The sequence below is a fragment of the Dermacentor albipictus genome, unplaced genomic scaffold (assembly GCF_038994185.2).
Source record: "Dermacentor albipictus isolate Rhodes 1998 colony unplaced genomic scaffold, USDA_Dalb.pri_finalv2 scaffold_29, whole genome shotgun sequence".
NCBI lineage: Eukaryota > Metazoa > Arthropoda > Arachnida > Ixodida > Ixodidae > Dermacentor > Dermacentor albipictus.
The window spans coordinates 3,451,175-3,473,263 of NW_027225583.1; the positions used below are offsets into that span (position 1 = coordinate 3,451,175).

A 22,089-nucleotide genomic window follows, 5' to 3' on the forward strand; every position below is an offset into this window, starting at 1 on the left:
TTTTACTGGCTGCTTTTAAAGGCTGCTCGTATATTTTGAATTTACTGAGATCCCGTGGTCCGTAAACTTTTTTGGTCGACTGTACGTAGCTCATGCACAGGTTGTGGTGGCCATGAGCAACGTTTTCACACATAGGCGGTATAGATAATTTTAACAACGTACCAGCATATGAAATCGTTATTTATTTATTACAGTGCAAACGGTTAGAATTTGATAGAAAAGAAAGAAGGAACTTGATGGGACAACTGGAAAGAGGTTCAGAAAATAATTATCCCCCTCCCTCATTGGCACCAGCAACACTTTTGTTGAAGTGCTAATTTTATCTCTGTATACTACGTGCGTCTGTATTCTTTTGCGTTGTAAGTTTTCACAAGGAAGCAGTGTTGCGTTAACTGGAACAGTCAAGGCACACAAGACAGAAGAAAAGTTGATTCTTGGGTTTTACATCCCAACACCACGATCTCATAAGGCACGCCATAATGGGGGCTCTGGATTAATTTTTTTTGCAGCTGGGGTTCTTTAACGCACCCCCAATGCACTGGACACGAACCCGTTTTGACACGGGCGTCAGAAGAAGAGGTTGGAGGAGCCGTGTCACTTCACAAAGCCGCGCGTTCTTTGCCACTTGCTCGAAGTCAGCCCGCCCGATCTTGTGAATCCACACTTTTCTTCGTTTTGCGTTGCGCCCGGCGGATGGTAAAACAAAAAGCTTTTTGCCGTCACTGTGTCTGTTGTGGCAACCGTAGGCGCAGCAGCACGGCATCGCACTTAAGCACTCGGCCCTAACACATTGTATAAAACTACCGCGCTCCTTCAAACCGCCTGCCGTACTTCGTCGCGCAGGCCCAAGAATGGGGGTCGCGGGCCCAAGATTGGGGGTCGCAGCGCGCTGGAAAGAAAAGATATACAAAAGCGCGGCGCCTGCTCTGCGCCAGAAAGAAAAAAATATACAAAAGCGCGGGGCCCGCTTTCACTTGACACAGATTGGCCAATGGGGGAGCGGAGGAGGCTGGGGCGACAGGAGGAGTGGAGGAGGAAGCGCCTGGGTGAGCGGGGTGGCGGAAAGATTTAAGAATGGCGCTACTTTTGGAAAATTGAGGGGCTTTATCAAACTCCAGCGCACGAAGGGAACGAGCGCGCGCGACAGCCGAGCGAGCCGGAGCGAGCGGCGCCCTGGCCGTGACGTCACTCGCGAGAGGGCGCCATTCCTCTTTCTCGGGGCTAATAAGTGTTGCGCCGACATGGAGAGCTGTTTCTAAAACAGGACGGCAGAAGTGATGAGAAGGGCATAAATTCATACTTGCGTCCACGTCGAACAGGGATTCATGTGCCAACTACGAGGTCACACCCGCGCCAAACCAAAGCGATGCACGGAAGTCCACGTGAGAAAACGATACTTTGCGCTGCACAGCGAACGGAGCTCACAGAAACACAGCTCGAGGGTCGGGAACGCATACAAAAAATTAAACAGCCGTGGTGTAAATTCGCCTATGTGCATGACTGATGAGAATGGCAGAAACTTATACTTACGTGCACTTTGAACTGGTACTCACGGCGCCAGAGATACGGCAACACCAACACGATGCACGAATGCCCACGTGAGAAAACGATACCATGCGCGGCGAAGCAGACCGATGTCACTGATACACGGCTCTCAACTAGCAGCGCACACACACGCACACACACAATCAGGCGGGCGTACGGACCAATAGACAGCTTTTTTGGTGAGGAGGAACGTAGCCTCGAACCAGCGCGCCGGGCAGCTCTCCTCCTCACACGGTTATGTGCGGATTCCCTTTCCTCTCAGCGGCAGCTGGGCAAGGTAATGGTTTAATTGCGAATTAGCGCGATTCTAACGCTTTCTGTCTGGGATTTTTGCGACGTCAGCTGACTCAAGGTCGGTGGGCTACCACTTTGCTGTATTCTGCTGCAAAAATCACTTACGGAAGCAAGGCTAAAGTGCAACTTCAGCCGCGGCGACTTCGTGGACACCGCCGCTGCGATAGCAGAGACGCGTCCGCTGTGTATTGCCAGCATACACAGAAGGAACTTGATGCCATCGCGCGTATGTTCAGAGGGTTTTGTTCCCAGTGAGCGCTCGGCGAGGCATTCGGAACTGGGCACCCATGATCCAACTGGGATATTAAAGAAAGGTGCGTGTTGGAGTCGGTCAACTATTGCGAATGGATGAAATCGTGCACACACGTTAAACTTATTCTGTTCAAACGTGTTCTAAGGTTTTCATGCTTGGCAACCAACGTTCTTGCGGAAGTTGACCGAGGACGTATTATGAAAACAGTACCTACCGACTAAGAAATGAAGGTGTGTTCTTTTCCATTCTGTAACCAAAGCCATGCCTACGCTGTGCCGGCAGACACTAGTTCTCACGGGCTCTCCCGTTCTTCCGAATCTCGCCGCCGGGCTGTCGACGCCGCTCATCGCGCGCTGTAATACTGCAGAAAATAAAGTTGCTGTTGCAAAGAGTAGTTGTTCGTTTTTCAAGTCTCTCGAGTAGGCGATGTGCCCTTGCACGCACAGGCACCATTCGAGACATAAAGAGTGCGCATAATCTTTCAACGCGTCGCGTGCGTCTGGTTCATCGTGGCATATTCGCGGTCACTGTCATCAACTCATTTTATTCATTTTAACAGCACTATCGATCGAGTTATTTCACGGTTCTCTGCTTGGACTGCGAGGAATTTTCGCTATAGTATCTGTCACATCAAATTTCCCTGAACGTTGTATCATGTTTTGCCTTCACTTGGCTGCGGCGGTTGTAGTGACATCTTGGGTTCGATTACCTGACGCGGTGGCTGCCTTCCGGTCAGGGCGCAGTGAGAATACCTACGTGTGCCCAGCTTTCAGTGCACATTAAAGAACTACAGGTTGTCAACATTGACCCTGTGCCTTTACATCGGCGTTTGTTGTAGCCCGCGGTGTTGCTTCGAGAATCGAAGCTGCGTCACTCCTTCACCTTGAAGCGTAGGTCACGTGTAGTGCCCACGTCGGCGGCTTTCTCGTGGACGTGCCAATGTGCATACCGCTTTTGTCTATTTGCAATGCCGAAACCATGCCGAACAATATGCTTCTACTGCTTTTCTGGTATATATTTATGCTGCAATTGCAAGAAAGGCGGTTGTTTTTTTCGCGTTGCTTAGTGGCTATGGTGTTGAGCTGCTAAGCACGAGGTCGCGGGATCGACTCCCGCCCACAGCAGGCGCATTTCGAGGGAGGCCGAATGCGAAAACGCCTGGGTACTTAGATTTAGGTGCACGTTAAATAACCCCAGATGGTCCAAATTTCTGGAGTCCCCCACTGCGGCATGCCTCATAATCAAATCGTGGTTCTGGCACGTGAAACCCCATAATTTAATTTTCACGTTGACAGCAAGTGCCCTTCACCATTGGTCAAAACTTTTTGAACCACCCCCACTTTGCTTGGCTGTCACGCAACGTTACGAAAACGGCGATAGCTGCCCATCTGATATGACGTGAACACACCGATTATGCATGACCGGAAAGAACAAAATAAAAATGGTTGTTTATGATTCGACACCTTTTCGCCATTAGCGCTCGGCTATTGGTCAAAAGTTCTCCGGCGACACCCACTTCACCTGCCTGTCACCTGACGTCAAGAAACCGGCGAGAACTCACCGCGTCAAACTGACGCGAACGCATTGAAGTTGCATTAATATGCCGAACAAAACTGAGTTTTTTTTCTGAGTAGGCACAGGCTGTCCCGTTGCGAAAGGAATAAAAAATGGCTGCCGCCGATGGCTCAGGCACTGGCTACTCGCACCAGCCAAAGAGCATGGGTTTATTTGCATACAAAGCTGTCAAGACGCCGTGCTGTCAAGCTATCGACGACGGTTTGCCGCACGTGAATTAAGGTTTAGAAGGTCTTTTCAGAGAGGCGACAGATGGGCAGTGCGTTTGCCTGCAAAAAAAGCGACTGGTTCCAAGTGGACGCACCGTCATGATCTGCTCGTACGCCTCTTGCCTTCGGCTGACGGCACGAGTGCTGCGTGCAAAAAAAAATGGCTGTGGCTTAGGTAAGGTTAAGCCCAGGATGCGAAGCATACTAGCCTTTATTTTAGTTGTTGAACCACTGTTTAGCCTGGTGAACTGCTGTTGCTTGGCTATATTTGGTTCGGCTAGACGAAGAAACAACTCATGCATTACTTCTTCGCCTTCAAGAGTGGAACGCGACAGCGTTCCCGTCGACCCGCCAAGGGGTGTAAGACAATGGGCTACAGGGCAGCGACTACGCGCCCCGCATTGGACGCGGTGAGCGTCGAGCAAAGCAGCGTTCGGCGCGGCAACGAAATGTGCGCCTGAGCAAGAGACGCACGCCTTAGAAACAGCGCGTTTCTAAGGCAACACCGCATTCACTAGAGGCGCTTTTGTACCGCTTTGAAGCGTTGTACTCGTGGCTCAGTGGTAGCGTCTCCGTCCCACACTCCGGAGACCCTGGTTCGATTCCCACCCAGCCCGTCTTGCAAGAGTTGAGCCAAAGCCACTTCTCCTCTGTCGTGACGTCACGGTGTCACGTGATTTCATGGTCACCGCCGCGCCTGAGGAGCTGGGTTGAGCCCTCGTAATATGCTTCGCATAAAACAGGGGCCGTATAACGTAAAACTATTCCATGCCGATTTTATTCCAAACTCCTGATGTCAACTTTACGCAATCGCCGACGCAAGCATGGGCGGTGACCCGCAGAGATATTTGAACAGCCCAATCAAATGCCTCCCCTGGTTCATAGGAGCATTGCTACGGCGGAAGCCCGTTCACCTCACAGTCGGAGCGATGACGGTCGAGTGACAGGGTTTTATAACCCGCTGCCATCCCGTGCAGGTAGGGAGACGAGTAACGCGGAGCTCTCGGAAACCAGGCGTCGGAAGGTGCGTACGTGTTCCTGTCTGCCGCCGTCGGCTATTACAGTAAGCAGATGAATGTAAAGACAAATTACAATACAAAGAAGAAATGAGGAAAAAAATTATAAATGGGCCTTTTCTGTTTGCGGACTGGCATATTTTTTCTTAATTTCAACAGAATTGGTCTCCATACAGTAAAGTGCAAATGTAATAAATACTGTGAGCGAAATAACATTTGTTTGTCTCTTTACAATCTTCAATTAACATTTGTGCGTTGCAGCTTCACCAGCCCCGCAAGTATAGGTGACGGACCTAATAGGCACGAGCCAAGTGGTCTTAGTTACTAGAGTCTCTGTACATCCTTTCACACGCCCCCTATGCTTATTCTCTCCCTCTTTATATTCCCCTTTCCCCCACCCCCAGTGTAGGGTAGCGAACCGGGCGCTCGTCTGGTTGACCTCCCTGTCTTTCCTGTCGTCAGGAATGCGGTATCCTTGAGACGACAGAACACCTCTCGTGCATCGGCCCGCGATTTGATTTGCAGAGAAAATCGCTGACAGACACGTCAAAATTTGTCGTTGGACCATTAACTGAAAAGATTCTATTGGGACCTTCGCCTCATCCTCGTCATCAGCCTGATAGTCTGTAGGCTCTCAACAAATTTTTGTATGACAGCAGACTGGACAGGAGACTCTGAAGATTCTTAGGGCGTGCAAGATTTTCACGGCCATCTTCATCCTCATAATCAACGTCTTCTCTATTCTGTCTACACCCTTTACCCTTCCCCCAACGCCGAGTAACAGGTCAGAACATTGATTCAAGCCGACCTCTCAGCTTTTCTATAGTAATAAACACCTCTCTCTCTCTCTCTGTGCTTGCTCTCTCTCTCTCTCTAGCTAAGTTGCAGTTACAACCAGGACAAGTCATGCCGCGAATCTTGTAGAGTGGATGGTGCCGCGCAGTGCCAGGTGCCTTGGTACCACATCTCTCGTCAGCGGTCACATCTAGTATGTTCTACGCAGCATGCTTATCTCTATATACATTATCTGTTACAAGCACATTCCAGTATATCACCCTTTATGGCGGGAGCAAACTCTCAGCCCCTTATTGGAAGAAAGTGTAAAAATTGCAGAAAAGCAATAAACAGGCAATTGCGCTCAAATCAGACAGAGAACAAGCTAAACTAAAAGTATATGTTACAAGAAATTGCCATATTGTTCTGTGTCTTTCACAAAACTTTTTCTACGGTATGCAGAAGACATTTCGCAATACAGGAGCTGTGAAATTATGCACATGACCTAGCGCCTTATATGTACGTTTCATTTATTAAACAGACGTGCTCCACCGAGCAAATCGCTTAACTCGTGCTCTAGGACGCTGGCAGATTCACCACTTGAGATCACATTTGTTCATCCTCGCATATATACCCGTGTGCTACACAGAAGCAGAGAAAATGTGTGATCTGTACATATTTATTCTCACTCAGGTTCAGCCAAGCTTTCACTGCGTGAAGCCTTCAAGCTGCAGCAGGTTTCCTCAGCTGAAATGACGCCGATCGTCCTGCGCTGGTTCTGCTTTGCTTCGGCGCTGGTGCAGCGCCCGTACGCACACCCCTGTCCACATTTGATTTAGAGTTGTTTCTTCAAGTGGGAGTATATTTCCGAGTTTCCACGATACTGTCCTTCTGAAGCATTCTTGAACACGTACAATGGTCCCGCTTAGAAGTTCGAAACTTGGTTTTCGCTGTCCGGCCGACCTTGCAATTACTCCAACGTCCACTGTCATGAGGCAACTTTATTAAGCTTTGTAAACCGATTTACATCCTTCGTGTTGTTTTTGTCCATAGATCACAGTATTACGCCCTTACCTATGCACGGGCGTCAGTTATAGACCGATATGTACCCTTAAGGATCCTTCAGGGTGTAAGTCGATCTACAGTGACGCATTGGCGGTTGTCAACTTTTTTATTTCGTGAAGCCTGCCCCACACATGAACTCCGATCGAGTGGTTGCCTGCATGCATTTTTAATTCCACAGCAGGCAATATTGTAGCCGAATAAAATGACGTTACGTGCTTCAGGATTTGTCGTCGAGATGATGGTGGTGCCTGTTGTAGAGAGCCCACCTCAGACGTAGCAATTGAAATCACAACCGCAGGGATCACCTGAAAATGTTCTTTTTTTCCAACTATTTGCTATCGCAACACAACAGTCCCTCAGGTGATGCCAGCAAATACTTCGTGCCACGTACAAATGCATACAAAAGAAAAGGCAAAAAGCAATTGCGCTGCCAAATCAGCCAACAGTGAGGGTGTCAAGTCAAAAGACGCAAAAGGCCTCATATGACGTCATTTATTGAAGGCTTAAACAGTGGAAATACAAGTACACAAGCAATCACACTTGCGCTGTCAGACCTTGACATCGCCTGAGTAACAGTTGTAAATAAGGCAATAACTACACTTACAGCACAGTGAAAGAAGCCACATACACAATATACATACATCCATTCCAACCGAAATTAGAGTTCCACAGTGTGAAAAGATTGGTATATTACAATACACGATTGCAGCTTAGGGCACATGGCTAGAAGCACTCATGGTTGTGACGCCTAAAAGGAATGCTTATGATATTCCAGCTGCCCTCTATGTATATGAAAGTAAACCCTGAATATTCATTAATTTCTAAGTAGGGCCAGAAAGTTAATATAGTCAGTCGTTTGTTACTACCGAAACAGAATGCTTCTGTTTCAAAGAAATTGGTGAAATGGCTCCAAGGAACAGAAGTGGTGTGGATGCCGTGTACCGTTAGCGTACAGTGAGGAAGAAATTACAACCGCAATAACTTGACAGCAATCCTCGAACTTTTTTTAGATGTAAACGACCACAACACGTCCATAGTGTACACATTTGAGCTAGCTGGTTAGATTTATACCTTGTAACAGTGCAACATGTGGGCCCACACAAAGCGGATGACTGTGAAAGGCGCAGTTTGACATTCGTTGTGCTCTCGTGTTCGTGGCTTCCGTTTTTGTAAGGTCTGTTAGAGGTTATTAAACATGAGAGATTTGAGACCATTTTAGGTGAATGAGCTACACAGCAGTGGCGGACGTCATATTTTGCTCAATAATTGCCAACATGAGCATTAATGACCTCTTGAGCACACATTACGTTTTCTCATTAATGTCATTAGGAGGGATGTTGTCATTGCTGAAGTCGGACACTATTCAACGCATAACATTTCGTTTTCGGAACTCTGTGATTTGCACCAGCTTCAAGAACTCGACATCTGCAACATTTCTGGTTAGGTTAGATTTTGTGCAGAGAATTTCCGCACGCAAAACACTTGAATGGAAACACAATGCATTTTGTGACACATTCAGAATCCGTACTTAACGAAAGTTGGGGCATATGCACAACATTTCCACTAAAATGTTATCCCTTCAGTAACGGAGTTTAGTCGAAGTCATGCGATGACAGCATACCTCCTAAAGTTGGTAAACTGGCAAAATTAACATATTTATTTGACATTTACTTACCATGCAAGTTCTGGCATCCACCATTGCTGAAGTTTTTTCAATAAGTATCGCCCTGAATAACTTTCTTTGAATAATCTGACACTGTCATCGCTGAAAAACACGCGAATTAGAGCTTGAGGATTTCAAAAACTAAAGAAACACATCTTTCACACAGAACACTTCGCGTACAGAGAAACCTCTTTAACAGAGTACTGACACACATTCATGATTACGTGCACGTAAAATATGAATGCCACTCGCTCCAAAAATAACCCGATACGGTAGCACAGATGAAAGGAAAATACAGCATACAACTCATCGAAATCAATCTTTAAGTTGGTTTTTGACAACAAATGCAGCGCTGTGATATTCGGCAAGGGTGCATATATATGAACAACTTTTTACGAACAGTGACATGAGAGCAAGGTTTGCCCTTACTTTTCTCTTGAAACGTTTGCGAGACGCTAAATATAAACAATCGTTTTCTATGTTTTCGTAAAATCTGATGCAATTTTATAAAAGTGTAAAAGCCCAGTGAGAGTTGGGAGAGGACTTTGCTGTTTAGACCGGCCTGTGCTTTCACAAAAATCGTGTGAATATACTGAATAATTTTGCTTTAAATTAAGCATCAAATTTGCACGTTTCCATTTAAACGCACAAACAAACAAACGCATTTAAATAAACTGGCACGGATCAGTACGCCATGAGCGAAATGTGATATATACGTTGCTTCGGCAAGTTACTACCATTTCTCCAACCTATCCTATGCAAGCATTTTATAAAGTAAACTGCGCTTTCTGAAGAGCCCTTTTTGCAAAACTCCCGCGTAGTGATTACACGTAAACTGATGAAGTTATACAAATAAAAATGTTGTGACAGAACCAGTGGAAAATCGTGGTCTGCTTCTGCTAACCTAACTCTTACTTACATATTTATTCAATGACTAAAAAATATGGAAATTTGCTGCCAACAGTCACGCAATCTATATCTTTTTAATGCAACACCATTCATTCAAACAGGCACAGTCGTAGCTGAACAGGATATCTTCTGCACTGCACGTACGTTCGTGTGGTGAAATCAGTTCACCTGGGGCCTAAAACTTTCTTAAAAGTCGCTGTCAATGTAAGAGCTGTCACTGTCATCCCAGTAAGACCTGTCGCTCCCAGACAAGCCAGTCGGGTCATCTGTCGTCAGACGGCGTGGTATATTCTCCCGGCACACCCACTCCGGCAGTGTAGCGCGCCCCTCGTGGATCACGTGACACAAAATGGCGAACGCGTCCTCTTTTTCCATCACACCTTGCGCGTCCTCGGAGGTGACTAACTCGACAAATTCCGACGATGACAGCGCCAAGAACCTCAGTTTCGGCAGGAAGGCACCGATGGTCGTCTTGAAGTCTGTGGCACCCGCCTTGCAAAATGATCGCGCCCACTTGAGCGCCGCACGAACTATCAAAATTTCCGGTACATTTGTCACCTGCGAATATATTTGCGAATACATACACGAATACATTTGTCACGTGCAGATACATTGTTGTAATTTCCATTGCACAATATGTTGCCTTCAAGATGCAAGTATAAGGAGCTGATAGCCTGTATAAAGTTAGCATTAAACTTAAGCCGAAGGTAAACAGGGCAGTATCATTTGAATAAAAACGTACCTGCAATCATCTAGAGATATCACGACAGAAAATTTGACAATATTTCCGGGAGCTCATGACGTTCTGTGCAGCATAATCAAATCCCAAAGCATGTCCCATCGTAACAGTTCTGGTGGAGCAACCAGACAAAACGGCGCCCCCGAAGAACGACAACCAACCGACCAAAGAGGCGCAATCTGAGCTTTGCTGACGTCGCCAAATTGAGTCTACAATGAGAGATGGCTTCCAACGCCGACAGCTCCCCACTCCTCAGCCTCCCGTGGCAGCAAAAAATCGAGCCACTAACCTTCGACGGCTGTTGCCGGAACATCCGGCGAAACGTGGACCGATCACAACGTGGGAGAAGTTCGTAGATGAAATAAAGAAGTGCTCCAGGGATCCAGCGGCTAGAAAGTGGCCACGGCTAACGCTAATGCAGCGACCATAACTTCCCGGCGCACAGCATACAACGAAGTACTTAAGTTTAAGTTTTTGCAAAGCCCTCGAACCTCAAATGACGAAGGAGGTCAAGGTTGGCAATCTTCCGAAAGAGATCTAAAGGATGTTTACCAGGGACCCTGTGACGTAAACTTCTTAAAATGTGTTTTCACACCAATTCCCTGACCTTCCATTTACGTAACCGCCGACGCAAGCACCGGGCGTTGACCCACAGCGTTGTGTTAACCGTCCAATCATACACTCTCCTCGTGTATAGAAAATCGGTTTTGTTCGTTTTCAAAACGGATAGCATTGTCTGCCTTGACAGCTTTATCGAATTAGCCGACAAGAGACGAAGAGTACGCAGCAGCGGAGAGGGTTTTGTCGGGTACAAACTAGCGGCAGTGAAAGTAGATGATCGGATAAGGAGGGTGGTGCGTGCGTCTGACGCCAGGCCGCTACCGCTTGGTTAGCCTGCGGCGGCTGGTGGAAAATCGCGACGGCGTGCAACGGAAGGATAAAAATGCCGCTAAGGCGGATCTTCAGCGAAGAGTCGGCAGAGCGACGTCCTATAAGTGTCGAAAGGCGTCAACAGCATTATTCTGCCAGGTAAAAATATGTATTACAGCAAATCATTAATCACGTTCTCCCCTGAATGCGACATCGTGATTCTACCTTGTCATCCGACTGTCATGTCATCCGACTGTCATGTCAGCATTGTAAGCTAACTCGGCACGCTGGGACGAATATAGAGAAAACACAAGCACCCGATTTCATTGACATTTCTCAACACGACAAATATTAATGTCAGCAAAACGCGCGCGAATGCTGAAGAATAACTGCGGATTGGTCGCTTTTGATCAGGTGAGCAGGCGAATAAAATAGTGCTGTTCAGAGCCGTACTCATTGAAGAAGCGCCATCTTTCGAACTTTCCCACCCGCTCGCCTGCTCCTTACTATTGGAGCAGCCAAGTCACGTGACACCGGGCGCCTACGATTTTTTGCAGCCCCTGCTTAAATACTTTCATGCTAAGCAATCTTGGTATGAAATTCTGGCCACGCGACTAATTTGTTACCTTCTCCACAACATGAAGCACCGTTTCCACACGGCTATTGAAGAACGCGTCGGAACGCAGAACGTCCTCGCCGTAGTTAGCGAGCACTGCTTCTGCCACTTTGTCCAGCGATCCGTAGCCGCTCTCGAAGGCACAGTCGAGCAAGAGACAAGCTTCTTTGGCGTCGACGTGCTCGCGAAGGTAGGTCAGGCACGCAGTTGCCAGCTCTTCGAAGAGATATTTCTCCGCTGCAGCCTTTGTGTGCAAGGCTTCGAAACAATTTTCGATCCTGGCCCGTCCCGCGTACACGTACCTGCAAAACAAAACCGAGGTGGCGAAATAGCTGTCACAGACGAACATATCGCCAAACATACAAGAGCAGATACAGGGGTAAGTGCCGGAGGTTTTGTTTTTCCTAAATGGCACAATAAATAATGCGACGTATAGCACGACAGGCAAATAAAGAAAAAAAAGCTTCGTCGTTAATAATATGCATCTAAAATTTAAAACACGACAACACAGGCTAATAACATAAACCCTGCAAAGACATAGCGGGCGACAAACAGTGAAGGTAAAATAATGTAAACGAGTGCCGAACATACGGCACCTTATTTGCGATGCACCGCAATGTCTAGAAATCGACTCATGTGAAAGCAGACTGGTCGCCGGATTCAGAGCAGAGCGGATTGTACTTCGGAGAATAAAATTTCACTCAAGAAGTTTAAAACCAACAAAATTATGCGGATCCCACCTATAAGTAGGTATTGACGTAACCGTGGCGCTATTGATACACTATTTGCCTTCGGCGACCAACTACATTCTTTGGCCTATTTTTTTTCTTTATTTATGGGGTTTCTACGTGCCAAAACCAATTTCTGATTATGAGGCACGCCGCAGTGGAGGTCTCCTGAAATTTCGACCACTTGGGGTTCTTTAACGTGCATCTAAATCTAAGTACACGGGCGTTTTCACATTTCGCCCCCATCGAAATACGGCCGCCGTGGCCGGGATTCGATCCTGCAACCTCGTGCTCAGCAGCCCAACACCAAAGCCACTAAGCAACCACGGCGGGTTACATTGTTTGGCAACGTGGCAGCATCATTGGAGACGGCGGCTCCAAAGAAAGGTGCTTCAGAAATGACTTTCTAGAGCGTGCGTCATCATTAAAAAATGCTAGGGAAAAAAGGTGCCCGAAATTGGCTGTACCGCACGCTGGTCTCCACTCACCAGGGGCATGCGCTGTGGTTAGTTGCGATGAAGCAAACGGGCTTCAAATTGTGGTCACAAAATGCGCGTTTTTTTTATTATTATTTTATCATGAAACCTCTGGAAAGGGTCTTTACACTGCGGTTGCTGGAGATGTTTAAGTTCCATTGGCGGACAAATTTGCGAGCATAGCACTAAGTTACGTTTCAAGACTTACCGCAATAGATGTAAAATTTAGGGTAACGTTTCCAATGCAGCAGGTCAACAATAGGAGACGAGCTGTGGGAAGCCATGCTACAGTTGGGCTTGTCCACGCGAATCAATGCATCGCCTCCGTTTCTCACGTCCTTCGGACAAATCAATACTGCACGGAGCGAGCATTCAGATGGATCAAGAGGCGGCAACGTAATCTCACCGGTACAAAGGTACACAATGTGAACATGAGCAAGGTCACTTATTTGATGAGCGCTTAAAGCTACAAAATTTTCAGACATAGAGTAGACCAAGCGTCTATACCTCATGGGAGAATCAGGTTACCTGTGATTGTTCCAAGCGCGCTAAAACTTTCACCTTAAAACCTGGACGTAAACGGAGGATTTCAGCTGCTATCTTACATTATTTTCTAAATGAATCTTTAACATAAATTAGGTCTTCTACACCCTCCTAATAAATTTTTGTTAACCTGCATGGACTCTGGACTAACAGCCAAAGCTTGCTGGATGTTAGCCTCTATTTGTAGTGTTGCAAGAGCACCTAAACAGCATCAAAATCTCTAGACTATTTTAGCGACAATATTAGCGACCTTCCAGCAGGATATTGCGAAAATCTTGCGAATTCTTTGCCTCAGTTTAGTGACATGTTCGAAAAAAGATAGCAACATTGTTCATCAAACCAATTAATATTCACTAGATATGCTAATATAGGTTGGACTAAACTTTTTTGTATGAATGCGCTCTCAACGACCGGAAACATAGATAAAGGTGTTAAAATTTTATGCAGTGGGAAACGGTGTTGTGATATAATAGGTTTAAGTGAAACTTTCTTTGATGTGTGCGCAAATACTTATTTACGTTGTTCATACGAGTACATATTGCAGGGCCTCTTCGTTCCCGAGCAGGAGTACATAAAAACCGAAAATAACATTGAGCATGTCATACAACAGACAATTCGTTACTTTTAAATATGAAATTACGCACACAAAACAATTTCTCCGAAGCCAACAAACACTCGCACCAAGGACAACACAGGTGAAATCACTTGTGCTTAATAAATGAAATAAAGAAACGATAAATTAATGGAAGTTAAAGTGGATGAAAAAAGAACTTGCCGCAGGTGGAGAAGGATCCAACAACCTTCGCATTTCGCGTACGATGCTCTACCAGTTCAGCTACCGCGGGGCCATTTCCTCATCCACTTTCTTGGGTATTTACGTTTCCCAGTAGAATCCTGGGAGTGTTAGCCAGGGCCACCACACACAGAGCTAGGCGGCGGATGTGGCACATCCTTTCTGTCGCAGGCGCCACGAGAACGTGACCTTTTTGGGTGAAGGCCAACCGGTCAATAAGCCCACATATGCTACCTGAAGGCATCAGTGTTGCCGGATTCGAGACTCTCGTTATGTAGTAACGACAAGAAAAGGGGGCTAACCGAGGGGCTCGACTTATTGTTTCTTTATTTCATTTATTAAGCACATGTAATTTGTCGTGTGTTGTCTTTGGGGTCAGTGTTTCTTGGCTTCTTATAATACGGTTAATAAAAAATCCGGCCCCACGGTAAGCCCCCTTTCTTCTCGTGCACAAAGCAACGCAGTTTTAATACTTACTCAATGCGAAACAATATTTTTTTCAAGTACGAAACCCTTCTCAAATACGGTTAATCAAGTGATGGCCTACTGTGAGAATTTTTTGCAGTTGCAAATTTTCACATAACACACCCGCACGAAAAAGTCGTATAAATCATTACTATTACGTCTTGATTCACGCCTTATTTTCAAGTCATACAACATTTATTAGTACAGTGGAATCAGGGAAAAATCAAATTCGCTTAGAAGGAAATGCGAGACAAACGGAACGATGATAAGAACTTGCCTCCAACAGGCACGAACAGAACTTCAACTGAAACTGCTATACGTAACTCATTCGCGTTTGCAACAAAATTCCGCCAAACATGCAGAATGGCGATGACATAAATAGCAACGAAAACTCAATTCATCAGTAAGTTGCGGGAAATTTCCTTGTAATTACCGATGTCGAAGTGGAAAAGGCGGTTCCATCACGAGGACTTCGCTATAGGCAAGTAAAGATCCCAGATGAGCCAGGGAGCATTAGGGAGTCGGTCAATCCGTGCAGTTGGGTTGCCATTACTGCTTCGTTTACTCCATTTCGTTCATTACGTGAAAGTTTTCCCAGACATTACAACTACTATGCTCACAAGCTCCACCAAATGTGAACACGGTGTCATGTAGGCATCTCTTGACACTATGGGAAACAACGCGAAAAACGGCCGTGTGACACTCCAAAACACTTGAATGAGTAATTTTCTATGCAGGCTGTTATTTACTTAACCAAACTGAACATTTATCGTAAGTCACGGACAGCACGCACAGTTCAACAAAATATAAGCAAGTTCAACGCATAGTTCACCGAGGACACCGGAAAAACCTATTACAGGCCTCGTATAACGCATGGAAATTTGGAGAATGCTAGTGCTAATTGTTTACAATGCACGAAATTGCTCTAAACATATCAATGCTTCGGTGCATGTCACCAATAGACTGCCACCATTTTGTCCAAATCTGAGACTCCTGCCATCTTTGGTTCTTACAGGGCAGTGAGGAAACTGCATAACGCCAGTTAAAAGGCCGAGAACGAAACTTCAGCAATTTTCATTTATCTCCGAAACAACGCACAGACTTCAAGTTTGCCCGCATTATCACCCGTAACATTTTCCCTACTTCCTGAATAAAGCTCTCGAAAGATTAGATTTTTTGTACAATGCCGTCCAAACAGACACGATGTATTTCAGTGCTTCTAGTCACACAATAGCTTCGCTGTAAAAAACCATATTGCACTATTTCACAGCAATCACAATTGAGATAGCCGGTACACTGAAGCACTCGGTAAAGGCCTCGCCTATTCGTTGCAAACAATGCACGTGGATCTTAGCTGGGTCGGGTCCGTGCGACATTCTAAAATACATAGTAGGGTAATGCCTGTGACGATGGCTCATCAACCCGGCTGCAAAAGTATACTCACTTCAGAAGGCCGTAGAATCCATCAGGGTGGAGATCAGTGATGACCACGATGTCCTTTTCGGCAAGCTGACCGTAGAACATGGCTTCGAAAACTTCGCTACTCAAGGCCAGTAATTGCTTGTGAGCCTTGAAGGTCTTCGAGATGTCGAATTTTTCCGGCTTCACGACAAACTCCACATCGGCGTGATCGCCGCTTTGCAGGAATTTCTCCAAGTTCAACTGCAAAACGACGTCGGCACTTTCAGAAGCGTCTCTAAACAACTCATCGGAATTGGCCGCCAAGCAAGTTGATCTCACTGTATAGTTTCCGTCTGCATAAACAAGACGCTCCACGAGGCGTGTAAGCATATTTGTGTTGTGGTTTACTGAAAACAGGGGCATCAAACGTGCAAGGCTAGCGACAACGCTGGTAGCAATAGTGTCAGAAAAGTGGTGCCCCAAATAACCGCATGCAGCCGGGTGTGGTGCCAATACTGTAGTCCCAGAGACTTAGAACGCCATAACGCTCTTTCTTGCGACAGAGACTAGCGTTCTGGAGATAGGAAGTCTGTAAATAAAAAAGCAAACACTCACAGGCATTGTCCTCCCCGTCGTCGGCTGTCACTTGATCTAACGGAGAGCGAAGGTCCAGCCTGTCTGCGATAGCCAGTCGACACCGTAAGGCGGGCGCCTTAACATAATATTAAGCCAGTCACGATTCACAAACACAGTTTTGATATGGCGTTCCATCCGTTCACAGGGCGACATACACAGCAGCTACAAAGCCGCTACACGCACATCCTGGAGACGGCTATATATGGTAAAGCAATATGCACTGCCAGCGAATGGGGAGCACTAAATGTCACGGGCCCATTGTGCAGGTACGCATCTAAGGAGTTTCGGCACGACGCCTTTTGTCAGACCTAACAGTGGTAAATAGGACAGCCAACAAATGTAATAACGACTAAACATTGCCTTTTGTCCTCAAATTATTCAAGACATCTGCACTGCCAGCGAATGGGGAGCACTAAATGTCGCGGGCCCATTGTGCAAATACACATCTAAGGAGTTTCGGGGCAACGACCACGTCTTTTGCCAGACCTAACAGCGGTAAATAGGACAGCCAACAAATGTAATAGCGACTAAACATTGCTTTTTGTCCTGAAAGTCGAATGAGACTAAACAAAAACCGATTTGCCATCCTTTTGTTTTCCGCGGTGTCACTATACTTTGCTTAGTTCCTTAAGGAAACGGAAGTTAGCGTCCCGTCTTTCTATGGCAAGAAAGTCAATAACGACGCGCGGAACTGAGCCTGACCTTAAAGGGCCCCTCACGAGGTCTGGCCATTTTGAGCTGACAAGCGCTGAGCATACATTGCGCGATAACGATCGTGTCTGCAAAGTATTACGTCGCCACGCGCCTCGAAGATATCTGAAATTTCAAACCGAACGCCATTTTTCCTTCTCCTCGCGGCCGACGCGCTCCAAGCCGGACGGTGACGTAGTCGTGCCCATGCGCCTACGTAGTCGTGTCCGCAGTGTGACGTCGCTCGTGGTGACACGTGACTTCGAGAATTATTCAAGGCATCTGTGCGATCTGTTGCTTCAATTGCCGAATTTGAACTTTAGAGAAATAATAAAACATACAAACTGAATGTCTGCGTGTTTTTTTGTGTTACTTCGCACCAAAGCAAGAGAGATAGATGTACTTCCGCTTCGTCTGCTTGTTCCCACGGTTGTGCGGTCACGTGCGCAGGCACCAGAACTATGCCATTTTCTACCGTATTCCATTGCGTGATCATGTTTGAGAGGCAGCTAGCCTCTACCGCATGGTGTGGGCATGCCAATTTAATCCGATAGTTGACCCCATTCGAAATCACTCCGAAGAGCAGTGGGAGGCTATTCTGCGCAGCGATGATCCTGACCGTCAGCACCGGCTGGTGGAGAGGGTCAGTGCAGCAGCAATAACCAGTGGACTACCAGACTAGGCGGCCCACCCACGAGTTCTACGAATATTCAGCAAATAAAAACGTTTTCAATCAATCAATCAATGTGATCCGCTTCTTCTGTCTGAGTATTCGTGTACCACTAAATTATACCGCTAGTCATGTTTCCTTGTGCACAGCGAGCAAAATCGTGCGCTGTGCGAACGAGACAACAGCTCGCGCGCGACGTCGTCGGCGGAAGTGCGTAGCGCCAAAAAAAAAATGAAGGCCCTGTGACGTGTTCGTCCCGCGATCCTCGAGGTCCGGTATGGGAGAACGCAGGGAAGGAATTTCGCTTGCAGAGGTTAGACGAGGCGAGTGGAGAGAACGTCTTGCTATGCAGTGTAGCTCGCCTTCTGAAATCATGGGTTCCCGGCACTGAAATATTTCTATCTAGGCTATTAATGAGCCGATGTGAATTCTTTTTTTTTTTTTTTTGCGGCAGAACGTTCCTTAGAGAACACGTAACAACTTGCAGCGTATAACCGAAATTTTCTATGGGGCCTGCTGAGGGGCCCTTTAAGACCTCCGTCTGTACACATCTTGTCCGATGCTAAACTGGAACTAAAAAATTTCGTGCGACGACCTCTAAGATTCAAGAACTACGAGAGGCCTCCCTTTCTAGACCGAACGATATGCGTTACTTGTCGAAAACGCTCACAAAAGCAAATCAAACCGCAATGCAGAGAGACCGCATTACGATGCGAAGAAACTGGTCATTCAATGGCACCGCTCCTAACAGGTGTTTCAGGTTTATTATTAATCGCAGGAGAAATCTCTCTCAACAAACACAAAAGTTTGCCCCAGGGTTGCTGCAGGTACTAACATTTCAGTAGGCATACTGACCTTCGTTGATTCTGTTGTGATTAAGCGATAAAGCTCCACCCCAGTCTGGAATTTTTTTTTACTACTTCTACTTTATAGGAAATGTAATACTTTTTCAACAGATGACTGCCAAAGAGCGATCAACCTTTAATAAATACAAGCAATATGTTCCTTAATATTCATATTTGAGAGTAACAATAGTCCAAGAATTCAAGTACTGGGTGTCATCCGAGTTCATTCTAAAACAGTTCGGAACGTTCGACCATGGCGTAGCTATGAAAGTTACGGTGTCTGAGATTCCCTGTGCGTCGTCTGTGTTTTCCGAACATTTATCGCGCAAAGACATTTCGGAGGTCGTTGTATGTATCACGGCTTCGCGTATAGAGCAGCATGGAACTACCAATTAGCACTAGGTCTGCGCCAGCAAGAAGTTCGTTTACAGGAACCTCTTCGAGCAACTTTAAGATGCTATACCTAATTTTAAGCCATAATTCTACTGAGCCCATTACTATTGATCACATGCGGCAAAGTTTATTTGCGCGAAGGCGCACTCAATTTTTCGGCGAAGCACGAGCCAACGTGGCGTGTTCCATTCCTTCGCAGCGCATCCGTCGAACGACATATAAACATGTTCCTCCGATTCGGAGAGTAGAACGAGATGCAGGAGAGGTTGGCAACTTGGCTTCATAGGTGATGCTGACTGTACTACTTGTCTCTTCGGCAAACAGTACACAGCGAGAATGGCAGGCTCAAAGAGACAAGCAAGCAAACAAAGAAAACAAGGAAGAGAAAATGCCAAAATAAAATGAAAATAAAAGTCGGAACGTGCTATCCGCATAAGTCCCAGTTAGCACATCGTACGTGAAAACACCCACAATTTGGACAGCAAGTAATAAAATATCGTAAAATATTACGCAAGAATGACAATACACCGACCTCACTTGCAGTTCACAAGCAGTGCCACAAGGATAGCCTATAGTACAATACAAGGCTACACCACAAGTTGTAACACATTCGCGGGCATTTTAGGCACGCAACGCTGCAGCTTTACACTTTAGCACAGGAATATTTGTACAAAACGTGGTTTATGCATGTTGAGCAGATTACATCGCTCTAGCAATTCTCCGTAGTTCCTGACGCTTCGATAAATTATTTTACGGCCTTAATTGCACGTTATTGCGGCTCGCTTGTTGAACGCGGCCTAAATACTGTTTCACCTAGAGGCCGCCCTTTGTCAACGCTTATTTAGGACGGTAACTAGGGATCCGGAGGGCGCCTGCACGTACACGCTTAAACACAGGGAAAGCTCCTTGCAAAAGCCATGTCAAACAGTGCTGCGCTTCAGGCTCATATTCCCCCAAGCTTTTAAATAAAAAGACACAAGCCTCGTCTTCTATTACTGGCAAATACAATCGCAGCGGCCTACGAAAGCCACGACTACGTTAAAGAAATGTTAAAATTTAACGTGTCTTAACCAGCAAGGCATTTATCAAAGAAGCATAGCGGGTTGACAGAATAGTGGTGAGCTGCGGGTTAATTTTGACAACATGGGGCTTTTTCTAACGTGCACTCAAAGCACAGTGATTGAGATTTCGAATTCTTTACATTTTTCTAAACTTAAATTCTCAAGACTGGTCGATTCAGCCGGAAATCCAAACCGCGATATCTAGCTCAGCAGCGGAAACCCATAGCGTCTGACCCATCGCCGTGCTACTCTCACTCTACATCATACATACAATCTGTTACACCTAATACGATAACAAAATGCACATCACGAACTGGAGAGTTTCTAGAAAGACACAAAAGCACTCAACCGCAAGCAATAAGCCTACATCGTATTACGTGTGTCGCTAGAAATGCTTAGCCTGCTCAAGTTGAACTTCGTAGCTGGGCAGAACGTATGAGACTATGCTGTACGGTTCCACTGGTAAGGTGACATACACAAATACACTGACACAAAGACAACGGTCGAACACTCAGAGTCAGTCGCACAATTTTACGGGGAATGTCATTTGCGAGAAAGTTGAACTTTTACAAACCCTGGGAGCACACATGGTCTCGAATTTACACTCAACTACACAGCGATTCATTAAAGCAAAAGCGTCATGCCTTACCAGAGCAGAAATTAAAACATGCCGTGAAACCCGTGTCCCGTAGTCTTTCATGCCCGGCTTTACCTAGCGTTACACGTTTTCCTGTGTCCCGCCTGCCGTGCGTCACCTTCGCAGTGCAACCATACACAATGCAGTCACATCATATATCAACTGGCCCCCGTCAATGCACTTCTGATGGAAGTTATACTACGACAGATCCACGGTCTGGAAATGTTGCGCCCAGATGAAGAGCTGTAGCTAAAATAAGCAGGACAGCAGTAGTGATGAGAAGGGCAGACAGATACACTGTGTGTGCGCGCCGCCAGGGTATGCACGGTGGAAACTACAAAGCAAAACCCGCGCAAACCAAAGCGATCCACGAAAGTCCACGTGAGAAAACGATACTTTGCGCTGCACAGCCAACGGAGCTCACCGGAACACAGCTCAAGGGTCGGGAACACATACAAAAAAATCAACAGCTGTGGGGTGAATACGCCGATGAGCATGACTGATGAGAATGGCAGAAACTTATACTTACGTGCACTTTGAACGGGTACTCACCGCGCCAGAGACACGGCAACACCAAGACGATGCACGAATGCCCACGTGCGAAAACGTTACCATACGCTGAGGAAGCCGACCTACCTCACTGATACACGGCTCTCTTCCAGCAGCGCACACACCCTTGCACACACAGGGACACACACAATCAGGCGGACGCACGGACCAATAAACTGTTTTATCGGCGAGGAGGAACGTAGCCTCGAACCAGCGCGCCGGGCCAGTCTCCTCCTCGCACCGACATATGCGGATTCCTTCCAGCGGCAGCTGTGCAAGGTAGCAGTTTATTGGCGAATAAGTGCGATTCTAACGAGTTGTGCCTAGCATTTTTGCGATTTCACATGTCTCAAGGTCGACGGTATACCACTCTGCTGTATTAGGCAGCAAAAATAACTTTCGGAAGCAAGCGCGACGTGCATCATGAGCCGCGGCGACTTCGTGGACACTGCCGCTGCGATAACAGAGACGCGTCTGCTTTGTATCGCCAGCATACACAGTAGGAACTTGATGCCGTCGCGCGCATGTTCGCACGGTTTTGTTCCCACTGAGAGCTCGGCAATGAACTCGGAACTAGGCACCCATGATCAAACTGGGATATGAAAGAAAGGTGCGTATTGGAATCGGTCACCTATTGCGAATGGATGAACTATTTCTTAATGCACGCACATTCA

General features: G+C 46.5%; 2 protein-coding genes across 6 annotated transcripts in view; both read right to left on the reverse strand.

Moving 5' to 3' along the window:
* Nucleotides 1–1,663, reverse strand: part of LOC139052709 (BTB/POZ domain-containing protein 6-like) — a 39,672-nt gene extending 38,009 nt beyond the window's left edge. Inside the window, exon 1 of the mRNA XM_070529760.1 lies at nucleotides 1,531–1,663. The gene's annotated coding sequence lies outside the window, so the exon portion shown is untranslated. The remainder of the gene's footprint in view (nucleotides 1–1,530) is intronic.
* Nucleotides 1,664–7,208: 5,545 nt separating this feature from the next.
* On the reverse strand, nucleotides 7,209–21,757 carry LOC139052687 (BTB/POZ domain-containing protein 6-B-like). Of its 5 annotated transcripts, none has more exons than XM_070529727.1 (5): nucleotides 21,503–21,757; nucleotides 16,550–16,612; nucleotides 15,978–16,195; nucleotides 11,539–11,830; nucleotides 7,209–9,861 (listed from the first exon to the last, which is right to left on the reverse strand). In XM_070529727.1, the coding sequence occupies exons 2-5, from the start codon at nucleotides 16,553–16,555 to the stop codon at nucleotides 9,490–9,492; spliced, it is 888 nt and encodes a 295-aa protein (XP_070385828.1). In that variant the 5' UTR covers nucleotides 16,556–16,612; nucleotides 21,503–21,757; the 3' UTR covers nucleotides 7,209–9,489. The 5 variants fall into 5 exon arrangements, with proteins under 5 accessions (XP_070385828.1, XP_070385829.1, XP_070385826.1 ...); XM_070529728.1 differs by having other exon boundaries at nucleotides 16,550–16,608; nucleotides 21,419–21,757; XM_070529725.1 differs by having other exon boundaries at nucleotides 21,419–21,757.
* Between the last annotated feature and the right edge of the window lie 332 nt (nucleotides 21,758–22,089).

What these genes read in the sequence shown, in the direction of transcription:
- LOC139052687 (XM_070529727.1), bottom strand. An exon ending in GGATTCTACGGCCTTCTGAA is followed by an intron (nt 11,831 to 15,977) that starts GTGAGTATACTT and finishes TTTGTTTTGCAG; the next exon opens with GTACGTGTACGCGGGACGGG. An exon ending in TGCTTCATGTTGTGGAGAAG is followed by an intron (nt 9,862 to 11,538) that starts GTAACAAATTAG and finishes ATATATTCGCAG; the next exon opens with GTGACAAATGTACCGGAAAT.